Raw genomic sequence first — 13,479 nt, forward strand, 5'->3', positions numbered from 1 at the left:
TTTTCCTCTTTCACTAATCTACGGTAATTAATTTAATTGATATTACTCTCTGGCAGATTAACAGGTACCCTTCCTAACCAATCCCTCTTCTCCCACTCTCTCCCTCTTCCTTACTAACATGCCTATCTGTCACAAGCATACAGACTGCTGCAAAACATTTACTTATCCTGTGAAAGATTCTATTTCTTCTACCCACTTCCTCTCAGCTTTTCTGTCTTTATTATGTATTCACTGAGACACTTACTTTCCTCACTAGAACTTTTGATTTAACCTTTCTTCACAGTTGGAAATTTCTGTATTCCATAGTTTATTATCCAGTATGATCCCACCAGCAAAATCTTTCTCAATTACTGAATTAACATTTCTTTACAGTTAATACCTTTTGCCTTTTTTTTTATTGAGAGATACAGCTCAGTAACAGACCCTAGCAGCCCAATGAGCCTGCACCATCCAATTGCACCCATCTGACCAATTATACCAGTAACTCCTGCATCTTTGGTCTGGGAGAAAACCCACATAGTCATGGGGAGAACCTACAACCTCCTTACAGACAGTAGCAGGAATTGAACTCAGGTTACTGGTGCTGTCATAGTGTTACTCTAACTGCTATGCTACCTTTCTCTTGCAACTGTAGCATAGCAATACATCTACACATCATTCTTTCCATGTTATCCAAGTCCTTAACATTTGTATCCTGCAGAACCGCAATTTTCATGAACTCCTAATAATCCCGTATACTACATCTGCCATTTATCATAGAACATAGAAAAGTCCAGCACATTACAGGCTCTTCAGCCCACAATGTTATACTGACCTTTAAACCTACTTTAAGATCAGTCAAACCCTTACCACCCATATAGCCACTTTCATTTCATCAATGTCCCTATCTAAAAGTCTCATTAATGTCCCTAATGTGCCTGCCTCTACCACCAACCCTAGCAGTATGTTACACACACCTATCTCTCTGCATAAAAGAAACCTACCTCAGACCTTTCCCTTTACTTTCCTCTATTCTCCTTAAAATTATTCCCTGTGGTATTAACCACTTCCACCCTGGGAAAATGTCACTGGCTGTCCACTTTATCAATGCCTCTTATCATCTTGTACATCAATGTATAATACAGTATCCTATTGTAACATATGAGAGTCTTCTACTCAATCCACAACACCACCAACCTTCATGTAATCTACAAACTTATTAATGCACTTTTCCATTTCCTCATCCAAGTCATTTATAAAAATCACAAAGAGAAGGGCTGCTTGAACAGATCCCTGTGGAAGACTACTGGTCACCAAACTCCAGGCAGAATACTCGCCATCTATTACCACCCTCTGCCTTCTGTGCCTCTGTATTAATTCATGAAATGTGGATTAGATAACTGCATTGATAAGCATATCCATTTTACTTTCAGAATTGTTGTGACTTTTTATGATTTGTTGCATTAATCCTCCTATCTCATTTTGAACTTCCTATTGTTGGGTTTTGATAATATTCCAATTAAAGGTCATGTAAACTTGTAAGAATTTTGAATCTTCTTATCCACATATTGTTTTACTTCTCCCCATGCTGGTGCTTTTATTTGTCCTTTTGTGACTAGATTGAAGTCATTCTTGCCAATATTTCAGTATTGACAGGAATCAGAGAACTTAGGGACATTTCTCTCTCCCATTCATTCAGTTTTATAAAGGGCATCTCTTACCCATTTCAGTCTGACACAGTTGACCACACCATCCTTCAACATGTCTGGGTAGGTCTGCCCTTTGTTCTTAGTTGCAGTTTTGACCAGACAAGCTCCTACAATGCCATTTCCAGCCTCCACACAGTTACTTAAAAGGTGCTCAAGGATGTATCATTGGTTGTCACTTCTTTTACTCCACACATAAACTGACAACACCTAGGGACAACTCCAAAACACACCTGTGAAGAACATTAGTATGTTTACAGTATTGTTGGTGCTATATAAATACATTGTTGTTGTTGTTAATGTGAAATCTTCGTCTCTCTTGTCAGACGTTCGTGATATAGGTGGTATTCATCTTCGGTAGTTACATCTTCTCTTCTTCCATTCTAAATTTTTTCTTCTTCCATTCTAAATCTTACAGATTTAGGGAAGGTGGAGTTGGAAACGACAAAAAAGGCACTTGCATCTCAGAATAAAAAGCATAATTCTATTTACATAATTAAAGATTTTAAATTGATCTTTGCTTCCTAGAGTGGGATTAATGTCCTATATTGGTGGGGAGAGACTGGGAATACTCACATACCATACATTGACTAAAGCTCGCTGTTATCTTGATTTATAGGATTAGCTTTCGTTTCTCCCCAGCTTTCAGATATGTCAAAGGAAATGTTAGTCACACATTTTTAGTTTTGTTACATAATTCTATAACATTACAAATTTTAATAGAAAATCAACATGGGATTTTTACTCAATGGATTATATAGTTTAAGAACTGTTTTCTGAAAATAATTTATTTTGGGATGTATGTGTTAAGTTGTGTATTTGAATGCCACATACAGTACTTTGCAAAAATGTAAAAATTAACCAGATTTAATAGAGATCCAGAAGTAAACTTCATAAAGAGTGTTTGCAGTATGGATAATTAGCATCTTGATTGCTGGCTTTGATATTGTGCTTTGAAACCTAATTGTGGAATACCTCTCTGGCATAATTACCTTTGTATCTGCTGATTATTAAATGTTTAATTTCTGCTTTTGATACCAGATCCCATGGATCAGATCTCACTGATTATTCATACCCTGCTACCCCAAGCCATCATTCGCAGCAGCAACAAATGGCAGCTTCACATTTGCCAAATGATAATCAACAACAAATGGTGACTGGGAACCAAGTTCAGGAACATGATTACAAATCCTCTGCACCAGGGTTTAGACATGCTACTTTGAATAGACCTCAACAACCCCCACCACCTCCACCACCAACTACTCAAAATGATGCCCGTCCACCACCACAACAACCAGTAGACCACAGGTAATTGCTTGTATCTTATTAGTTGTTAAATTAGTGAATCCTGAACAATAAACCAGCTCCTTTAATGAAACTTTATTTTAAAGCCTTTGGAGTAATTTTTTTTAGTATGTGATAGAATTTAAACTCGTGTTGTAATTCTGTATAATCTTCCAATATTGACAGAACTATATTAGAGACAGGAATTTACAGCATTTTGTTCCTCTTATATTAATTTAAGTAGTGCATCTGTAATGTTGGTATGTTGAAAAACCCTATGGGAAATCTACAGCCACTTGTAGATTTGTCTGACATGAGTGGAGTTTAAAGTGAAGTGGTCCCCACCAGATTGTGGCAAGTTTCCCTCTTGTCTTCTGAAAAGAAAAAGTTAAAATTGTAAACTGCTGGTTGATAATAGTTAAACTGTACATCACATATATGACTTTTAATCAGTAAGATTTAATATTTTTGAAGAGCATCCATTATTTTGAAAGAGTCAACTAAGATGTTAGAGGTATTCAAATAGAATCATAATTTTTTTGCTCAGCATAAAAACCTTCCAATTGCCAAGTGCATTTACATTTCTTCCCCTCACAGATATCAGCTATCAAAACACTTCCATCAAAGTACAGACATCACCACCACATCCTATAGAAAAGCCCTTATTAGTTTAGTAGACAGGTTTACATCTACATATTGTAGAAAAGGTTGCCATGTTTTATGAAAACTATTTGTTTTTGAGTGTACCATGCATGTTAAAAGGTTCAAAGGAATGTATTCCATGATTAATTTACGCCAACCAGAAAGTCCAGGGGCCTTATCGGATATCCAACAAAATAAAATGTTCTTCCTCGCACAAAAAGTCAGGATGTTAAAAAGTTTTTCTGATGTGCATTAATAATACGACTGCTGGGTAGGCCTAAAAGAAAAGACACTGTGTCCAGTTCAAACTCCATCTTCAGAATCTTTTCCATTTCACCAAAATATCACTCCAGTATGCCTGAAGTTTGGGACAAGTCCAAAAAACAGTGGGTGAAAGTTCCAGTATGTACTTTACGTTTAGAACACATTGGAGAAACTCCTGTCTTAAATTTTGAGAGACGATCTGGAGTCAGATGGGCTCTATACAGAATTTTGAGTTGCAATGCTTTGGTTCTATTACAAACTGAAATTTTATTTGCAATATCACAGATGTCTTCCCATGTTTCAGCTGTAATTTCTACTCCCAGCTCTCCCTCCCAGACCCTTCCCAGCTGCTCAGCCTCTCCACAAGAACATTCCCTCAGGATGCTGTAAAATATACTAATGGAGACTTCACCCTTAGAACAAAACACCCTCTTTTCTATATCAGAACTATAGAAATCAGTTAACAATGATGTTTTTTTCTGTATATAATCTCTTATCTAAAAGAAACGAAAAAGATCCTTGCTGGGTATGTTGAATTTCTGTATGATTTGACTCAAATCATTATTTTAAGAAACAAAGTGAAGTAGTTCCAAAGTACTTATTGTCTTATGTCATAGGAGAAAAGAGCATAATGCTGAAAATATGCAGGGTGTGATAGCAAATATGAAAGTAACAAACTATTATAGGGCTTTGCTCCTTTTGGATTTGAATGTATATTTTCTAGATGTAATGCTAAAGAAAATGCACTTACATTATCTGTTCTAGGACTGTGGGAAGAAATTATTCTGCTTATTTTTACCATTGAACATATGCCCTTAAAACACCACCTAATTGCACAACATGGTGCAAGATCAAAAATGTTAGTTCAAATTAAACTAACAGGCAGCTGTTTTGGACACACTTAACATGTATGACTTCACTAGAGGTCCAACCAACTTAGCATTGGAATGGAGCTAACCATCAGGATTAATGGGAAAGAGTTCAACTTTTAGTGACTACATTACAAAACTAAGATTTCAGTGATCGAGCTGCAATATGCAGACATCAGCACATGGTCAGAATATGGGCATGTGAGAGGATGGGCACTACTTGCAATATATTTAAGACAAAGCTCTTCTACCAATTGTACCCCACTGTTCAATAGTGCCCTCCAATAGTAAAGGTTCCGTGTGAGACCTTAGGCAGTGTTCAGAGATGTCAGGGAGAAGAGCCATCTTTCTACGAAGAGACACATTGCTAATGAAATTCACAACCACCTTCAGTGCACCAGCATAGTCTCTGGTCAATTCAGGAGAAAAAGTATTTGAGGACTGTGACAGCACAAAACTTATAGCAGGGATTCCTCTCTACATGTCAACTTCTGAAACTTGGAATACCTATAGCTGATATCTGTAGGCTTTCAACAAATAGTACCAATTACCGTATGTCACCACAAAATACTCCACAAAGATAAGCAAATCAACATCCGAAGAACGCCAAGTCAGCTATGTTGGGCAAGCCACTTTGTATACCCCACGTCAGTCCCAAAACAGTAATTTTATCCTGAGATTCTCATAGGAAGAAATTATCAGATTGGCAGCAGAAGATATTCAAGGATATCTCTTTGAAGAAATGCATTTTCACTACCCACTCCGGAGAATATTTGACCATGATCACTCTGTCTGGAGAAGGATCATGAGCTATCCACCTGTTTGCCCCCTCAGGCACTTCCTGTTCCAGTTGTGGAAGAGTCTGTAGTTCCCATGTTGTCCTCATTTGGACCCACAGAATGGAAACAAGTCATCCTCATTCCTGAGGGGCTATTTAAGAAGAAGTATGTATTGACAAAACCATTTTGCTTATGATCTGGCTTCATTCTTTAAAATTGAATTTTAGATACTTTAGTTATTTTTCTTGATCATAAGGCTACCTATTCTCAAATACAAAGAATTTCCAGACCCTCCACACCTCTCTGATGATGCCTACTTCCTGTTGTCCCTGCTTGTCAAAGGTAGTCAGACACTGATACAATAATGAACATATCTGGCAACTAATATATTGCCATGATTATGATGTTAATGATACCAATGGTCAACTTCCTCAATTGTTCTGTTATAAAGTAAACAATTTTAAAATTAAGGAATCAGAATCAGTACCTTACATGATGTAAAATTTGTTGTTTTATGACAGCAGGGCAGTGCAAAGCCAAGACTACTATAAATTACAAAATAAATAAGTAATTTGTTGTCGTGCTACTAGATGGTCACTTAGAGCATAATAATGTGAATGAAGTGAATTTAAGATTTTCAGCAGCAAAACCATAAAACTTAGTAAATAGAAGTAATTGTAAATAAATACTTAATTGCAAGGCATAAAAAGATTCTAGATGTTTTTCTGATGAACATAACATACCATTTTAAATTAGATTTACATTTAGCACCCTTTCTGTAATCAGGATGTGAAAACTCAGTTTACCTGTTCCTTGGTTGCATATACAGCTCTCATGACTTGAAAGCTGGATAAAAAGTAAACTTTTAATTTATGTTGGTGGGGATGAATGATCTAGTTCTGTCTTTGTAAGTCACCATGATTCTTTGAGATTCTAGAATATCAGAATTTAGTTATTGTAAAGTTTAAAATAAGAAAGCAAATGTATCCTCAATGAAATTATTGAAATGTACATGTTGCATTTTTGTTAATCTAAATAAATATTATTTATTGTAGTGTGCCACCTCCTCCTCAGATGATGGAATATTACAATTCAACAGGCCCTGCTGTGCTTCCCCCTGACCCAATCATTCCATCAGCACAAACAGCCTTTGTCAGTCCACTCCAAGTGCCTCCTCCTCCAGCTTCCCATCCTGGGTCAGTGGTAGGAGTTGCACCCCCAATGCCACCTGGGGCAGTCTCTCCTCTTGGGCCTCCTGTACCTCCTCCACCTCCTCCTCCTGCTCTGCCAGCACCACCTTCCTCCCTTGCATCCTCTCCAATGCACTCTCAACTTGTAGTTGAAAACAAACGGCATGAACCAACAAGTACTCCTCTCAATGATGCCAGAAGTGATCTCCTTGCTGCTATTCGTGTGGGTAAGTAATAATAGAGCAGGATTTTACTGGTTTGCAAATTTCTTTGTTTACCATTGAGTGGAGAAGCAGTGGTGCAAGTGGTGTAAGTTTGCACTGAAGCTCTTATCCTTTTTTTAAATCTGTAATCTTATTGGAAGAACTAAAGAAATCCTAGCACATTGTATTTAACAATGAAACTGTACCTGTAATTAATATTTCTTGTTTTTCACTATTCTGCCCATAATTAACACTTAGAGAAAAAGAATCCTGCACTCCACATTTTAAAATGAACAAAAGTCACAGTGGTCAGGACTCTGGCACTTGAGTCTGGTTCTATAATTCAGAAGGTTTCAGGATTGCTACCCGTGCCACATGCTAATGAGGCCAGAACTAGGAAGATCATACAGTTTAACACATGCTAAGAAGTTGGTGTAGGCGGGAGGGCATAAGATTTTTGGCTTATTGGGCTCTCTTCCAGGGAAAGGATGGTTTGATCCTGAACTAGAAGGAGATTACTATCCTAGTGGAAAGGTTTTCTAATGTTGCGCAATTGGGATTAAATTAGAGTTGCAGGGGGGTGGGAACCAGAGTGCCAGAACAGTTAGTGGCGAGATTGCGGAGCCATATGTTGGTAAGACCTCAGACAAAGTCAGGAATCAATAGGTTGAGCATGTTGTGACTAGTGTCCTGAGCTGCATATATTTGAATGCAAGAAGTATTGTATGAAGGCAGATGAGCTCGATGTATGGAACAACACAAGGAATTATGACACTGTAGCCATTAGTGAGACTTGGTTGCAGGAGGGGCAGGACTGGCAGCTCATATTCCAGAGTTACATTGTTTTAGATGTGACAGAACGGGAGGGATTAAAGGAGGAGGGGTGCCATTATTAATAAGGTAAAATGTCACAGGAGTGCTCAGTCAGGACAGACTGGAGAACTCGTCTAGCTATGGGTGGGTCAGAGAAATAAGAAAAGCCTGATCACGTTAATGGGGCTATATTACAGACCACCCAACAGTCCGAGGGATTTAGAGGAACACATTTGTTCAGAGATCACAGACTGTCGCAAGAAACATAAAATTGTTATCGTAGGTTATTTTAACTTTCCATATATTGACTGGGAATCCCATACTGTAAAAGGACTGGATGGTATAGAGTTTGTCACATGTGTTCTGGAAAGTTTCTTTCATCAGCACGTAGAAGTCCCAATGAGAGAGTGTGCAATACTGGATCTGCTGTTGAGGAATGAGGCAGGGCAGGTGACAAAGTTTGTGTAGGGGAACACTTTGCCTCTAGTGACCACAATGCCATTTGTTTCAAAGTAAATATACAAAAAGATAGGTCTGGTCTGCAGATTGAGATTCTAAATCAGAGAAATTTTGATGGTATCAGAAATGATCTGGCAAGTATGGATCGGGGCAGGCTTTTTTCTGGCAAAGGTGTACTTGGTAAGTAGGAGGCCTTCAAAAGTGGAATTTTTAAGAGTACAAAACTTGTTTGTGCCTGTCAGAATAAAAGGTAAAGATAACAAGTATAGGGAACCGTGGTTTTTCAAGAAATATTGAGGCCCTCATTAGGAGAAAAAAGGAGATGCATAGCACATATAGGCAGGTTGGTACAAATGAGTGCCTGTGGAGTATAAGAAATGTAAGAGAACACTTAAGAAAGAAATCAAGAGGTCTAAAAGAAGATGTGAAGTTGCTCTAGCAGACAAGGTGAAGGAGATTCCTAAGGGATTCTACAGATATGTTAAGAACAGAAGGATTGCAAAGGACAAATTGGTCCTCTGGAAGACCAGAATGGTAGTCCAGGCCTGGAGCCAAAACAAATAGGAGAGACCTTAAATAATTTTTTTGCATCTGTATTTACTCAGGAAATGGATACAGAGTCTATAGAAGTGGGGCAAAGTGGCATCAACTTCATGGACCCTGTACAGATTACATTGGAGGAGGTGTTTGCTATCCTGAGGCAAAACATATTGGATAAATCCCCAGGGCCTGACAAGGTGTTCCTTTGGAGGCAAGTGCAGAAATTGCTGGGGACCTAGCAAAGATACTTAAATCATCCTTAGCAACAGGAGAGGTACCAGCAGATTGGAGGATATCCAACGTTGTTCCACTGTTTAAAAAAGGCTCTAAACATAAACCTGGAAATTATAGGCCACTAAGTCTGATGTCAGTTGTGGGAAAGTTATTGGCAGGTATTCCAAGGGACCAGATATATGAGTATTTGGATAGACATAGACTGATTAAAGATAGTCAGCATGGCTTTGTGCATCGTATATCATGTCTAGCCAATCTTGTAGAGTTTTTCAAGGAAGTTACCAGGAAAGTGGATGTTACCTACATGGACTTTAGCAAGGCATTTGACAGGTTCCACATGGGAGGTTGGTCAAAAAGGTTCAGTTGCTCACCATTCAAGATGAGATATTATATTGGATTAGACATTGGCTTTGTGGGTGAAGCCAGAGGGTGGTAGTAGATAGTTGCCTCTCTGACTGGAGGCCTGTGGCTAGTGGAGTGCTGCAGGGATCAGCTCTGTGTTCTTTGTTGTTTGTCATCTGTATCAGTGATCTGGATGATAATGTTGCTAACTGGACCAGAAAATTTGTGGATGACACCAAGATTGGGGACAGCGAGGAAGAATCTACATCAGCTGGAAAAATGCGCTGAAAATGGCAGATAGAATTTAAAGCAGATAAGTGTGAGGTTTTCCACTTCGGTAGGACCTACCAGGGTTGGTCTTACACAGTGAATGATAAGGCACTGAGGAGTGTGGTAGAACAAAGGGATCTGGGAATACAGGTCCATTGAAAGTGGTGTGACAGGTAGATAGTGTCATAAAGAAAGTTTTTGGCACATTGGCCTTCATAAATCAATGTATTGAACACAGAAGATGGGATGTTATGTTGAAGTTATATAAGACGCTGGTGAGACCTAATTTGGAGTATTGTATGGAGCTTTGGTCAGCTACAGGAAAGATGTAAACAAGGTTAAAAGAGTAGAGGGAAAATTTATAAGGATGTTGCTGGGTATGGAGGACCTGGATTAAGGAAGGATTGGACAAATTAGGACTATATTCCCTAGAACGCAGAAGATTGAGAGGAGATTTGATAGAGATATGCAAAATTATGAGGCATATAGATAGGGTTAATGTGAGCAGGCTTTTTACACTGAGGTTGGGTGGGACTACAATCAGAGAACATGGGTTAAGGGTGGAAGGTGAAAACTTTAAAGGGAACATGAGGGGAAACTTCTTCACTCAAAGGAACATGAGAGTGTGGAATGAGCCACCAGCACAAGTGATGCATGCAAGCTCGATTTCAATGTTTGGATAGATACATGGATGGGAGGGGTATGGAGGGCTATGGTCCCAATGCAGATTGATGGGAGTAGGCAGTTGAAATGGTTTCGGTATGGACTAGATGGGCCAAAGGGCCTGTTTCTGTGCTGTACTTCTCTATGACTCTGACTCTGATGTCTGGAAATAGTTTCCAATTTTGATGTTGCCGTTGACCACTCTCTGAAGTTTCTTTAGAACATGGGAATAGAGTTATAAATTAGATTTAACACTGCTTCAAAAGTGTGACTGTCTTGTTACTATTTAATCACTTGTTATAAGACTATTGAACAGTTCCATAGTACAAGATGAAATCATGACCTCACAATCTAGTTCATTATGACCTTGCACCTTATTGTTTGCCTGCATTGCACATTCCCTATAACTGTAACACTTTATTTTGCACTCTGTTATTGTTTTACCTTGTAAGTGCCTCAATTCATTGTTATTATGAATTGATCTGTAGAAATGGTGTGCAAGATATATTTTTCTTGGTACATAATTAACCAGTTTACCAATTTACATGTACAGTATTTCTAGAGAGCTGGTTAAGCTGTTTATTGTCAATTGCCAGTATTTCCAATCTTCTATGAGGATTGGTAGAAAAAAATTTCTTTTACAACATTTCCATTCTTGATTTATTTATTTTTCTTCCTTGAGATCCCAATCCAAGACTTGTTAGAAATCAATTAGTGCAAATTAATGAACTGGTGTGCAATTCCATAATAATTACAGTGTAATTTGTGCAGGTTGGGATATGATTGTTTTTAAGTTGATAATTTAATTGATTTATTAATTTTAATTGGCAGAATTCTGTTTTAATTGTTTTCAGCCAGAATTACCATTGATAATAATATTTCTGTGTAAAGGTGACTTTAGTTTAAATTAATTATCAGTAGCAATATTCATTATTGTTAATATGATTTGTAACCAGCATTGGCAGTTCACTCAGTCACAACTTCAGTAAAAGATAAAATATGTTCTATAGTGCTTTTTATTTTTGATTTAGCAAATTTGACTTTCTTGCATAAGGGAGAAATTTAGTCTTATCACATTCTGATGCCTCATTCTAGGCAAAGGTATATATTTCCTATAGTTCAGCGGGTTCTGTCCTAGTTCACTGGAGTCAACTGTCTTTGTTTTAGGAATTCAACTGAAGAAAGTTCAAGAGCAACGTGAGCAAGAAGCTAAGCGAGAACCAGTTGGGAATGATGTGGCAACTATTCTGTCAAGACGTATTGCTGTGGAATATAGTGATTCAGATGATGATTCAGAGTTTGATGAGAATGATTGGTCTGACTAACATGAGTGCTGCAATAGTTTTATTAAATATCACTTCATAAATTATTATGAAAAGTAATAGAGATCAAATCTGAACAGTATAATTATTTAAATGGATTTTGAATGAGGTGAGAAAGAATGCTGGGGTGTTGTGATTGTTTCTATAGCTAGTGAGCCAGAATTATTCATAAATTGAATTATTTAAACACACCGCCCAGGAGTATGACCCATGACTTCTTTTGTTTAGACTGTAGAAATGCAATTGTTGATTTACAATGAACACATTTTGTAGGAACAAATTAAGAAACTTGTAATCAAATACCAATTAGTATGCCACTTCATTATCAGCTTCAGTGTTATTAAAAATGCTTCATTGATGTATTAATGAAACATAGAAATTCAGCAGTATATTTTTGATTTTCAACAAGTGAAACTTAGTCCCAGTGTCCTGGCAAATACTTGCCACATAAGTTACTGAATTCCACAGTTATTGCTTCCATAAACAACAACAGGGTACTATCATGTCGCTATTTATGAAAACAATATATACATTAACTGCTGGATTCTTTTTGGTACAACAGTGGCAGCATTCAGTTTTCTTAAGAGGGATGTGAATAGTGTTATACTTCTAAGTCCAAGCCTGCCACTGAAGCAGCTTCATAGGTTAAGAATAAATGGATCCTTGGGCAAAATGAATCTATTTAGCACAGAAATTGGAATACTGACACTGTAATATGGATTCAATATCTTTTCAACAGTGCTATCAACTTGAACTTGCAGGACCCCACATATTCCCCTTCATAAAGTTACTAGTTGGACTAGCTAAACTAAAGTTAAATTTTTATTAAACTTAAAGAAATATTTACCCATATAATGTAAACTTTGAGAATAACAAGTGCAAAATAGCTCAGTACAGTATTATTTTGCAGTTAAGATTTGCAACTCTTTCATTCTCAATATACAAATTTTATTTTGATATTTTAATGATTACCTCTCTGAATACCATGTTAAATTGGAACAAATTATAATAATACATTGAAATGTTATTCTGTTTTACTGATGTATAATATTTATGAGGTAGACATCAGATATAGCCAATAGTGAAAGTTTTATTTTAATTTCTGTATGCAATGTCATCGATCTTATATGTAATTCAAATGAGTACCGTTTCTTTGGAGTTACTGTTCTTGTTTAATATATTTGCAGTATTAACAATTTTAAAGAATAACATATCAAAACCACTTTGTAAACATAAGTTATGCTTGATTTGTTTCATACTGAATTTTAATTTACATTTTATTTTCTAATCTTATAGATGTGTAAAATTACAATGGCTGAAATTATGAAATTGAAGTCAAATAAACTAAACAACAAAAGAAAATATGTTGCCCCCAGTTTTCTTGCATTTTATTAACCATTTATAATATTGTGTAGAATGTACCTTACTTTCATAAATGTGGACTGTAACCTTTGGAATCATAACTCATAATTCCTTTGGGTCCATTTACACTGTTGGAAATTAGACGTGTAGAATTTCTATCTTACCGGCTGTGTTTCTTTCATTCCATCCAAAATTCCAGTGAAGAAAAGTTGGAACTGATCAAGTAACCATCGGTAGCCTCTTTGGGAGTTCATAGTAACAATTTGCTAATGTATTCTGGATAGGGCAATCTGAGATGGGGTTGAAAGTCATGTAGTGCATATTCCCAACAGGCAGCTCTTGACACAGTAATGATTCCTTCTCCACTGCCATCTCCTACTCCCCTTCCCACTCCCTTCTAATTTAATTTAAAAATCGTACTGTTCCTCCAAATAAATCAGAAGGGTGTAACTGTATGTAAGATATCCAAGTAATAAGAATACCATAACTTTCCTGCTTCATTCAGCTGAACATTTACAGTTCATCAGGAGCAGATCCTGTTGTTAGTGTTAGTGTACA

The 13,479-nt window shown here is 37.1% G+C and overlaps 1 protein-coding gene across 12 annotated transcripts in view; it reads left to right on the plus strand.

Annotated features, from left to right (window-relative positions):
* Positions 1 to 12,906, plus strand: part of LOC140726859 (actin-binding protein WASF3-like) — a 142,915-nt gene extending 130,009 nt beyond the window's left edge. For all 12 annotated transcript variants that reach the window (XM_073043792.1, XM_073043795.1, XM_073043793.1 and 9 more), the window contains 3 exons: positions 2,727 to 2,993; positions 6,579 to 6,940; positions 11,405 to 12,906. In XM_073043792.1, the coding sequence (XP_072899893.1) occupies positions 2,727 to 2,993; positions 6,579 to 6,940; positions 11,405 to 11,562 (787 nt within the window). In that variant the 3' untranslated portion in view covers positions 11,563 to 12,906. The remainder of the gene's footprint in view (positions 1 to 2,726; positions 2,994 to 6,578; positions 6,941 to 11,404) is intronic.
* The last annotated feature ends 573 nt before the right edge of the window (positions 12,907 to 13,479 follow it).

The sequence above is a fragment of the Hemitrygon akajei genome, chromosome 4, assembly GCF_048418815.1.
Source record: "Hemitrygon akajei chromosome 4, sHemAka1.3, whole genome shotgun sequence".
Classification (NCBI taxonomy): Eukaryota; Metazoa; Chordata; class Chondrichthyes; order Myliobatiformes; family Dasyatidae; genus Hemitrygon; species Hemitrygon akajei.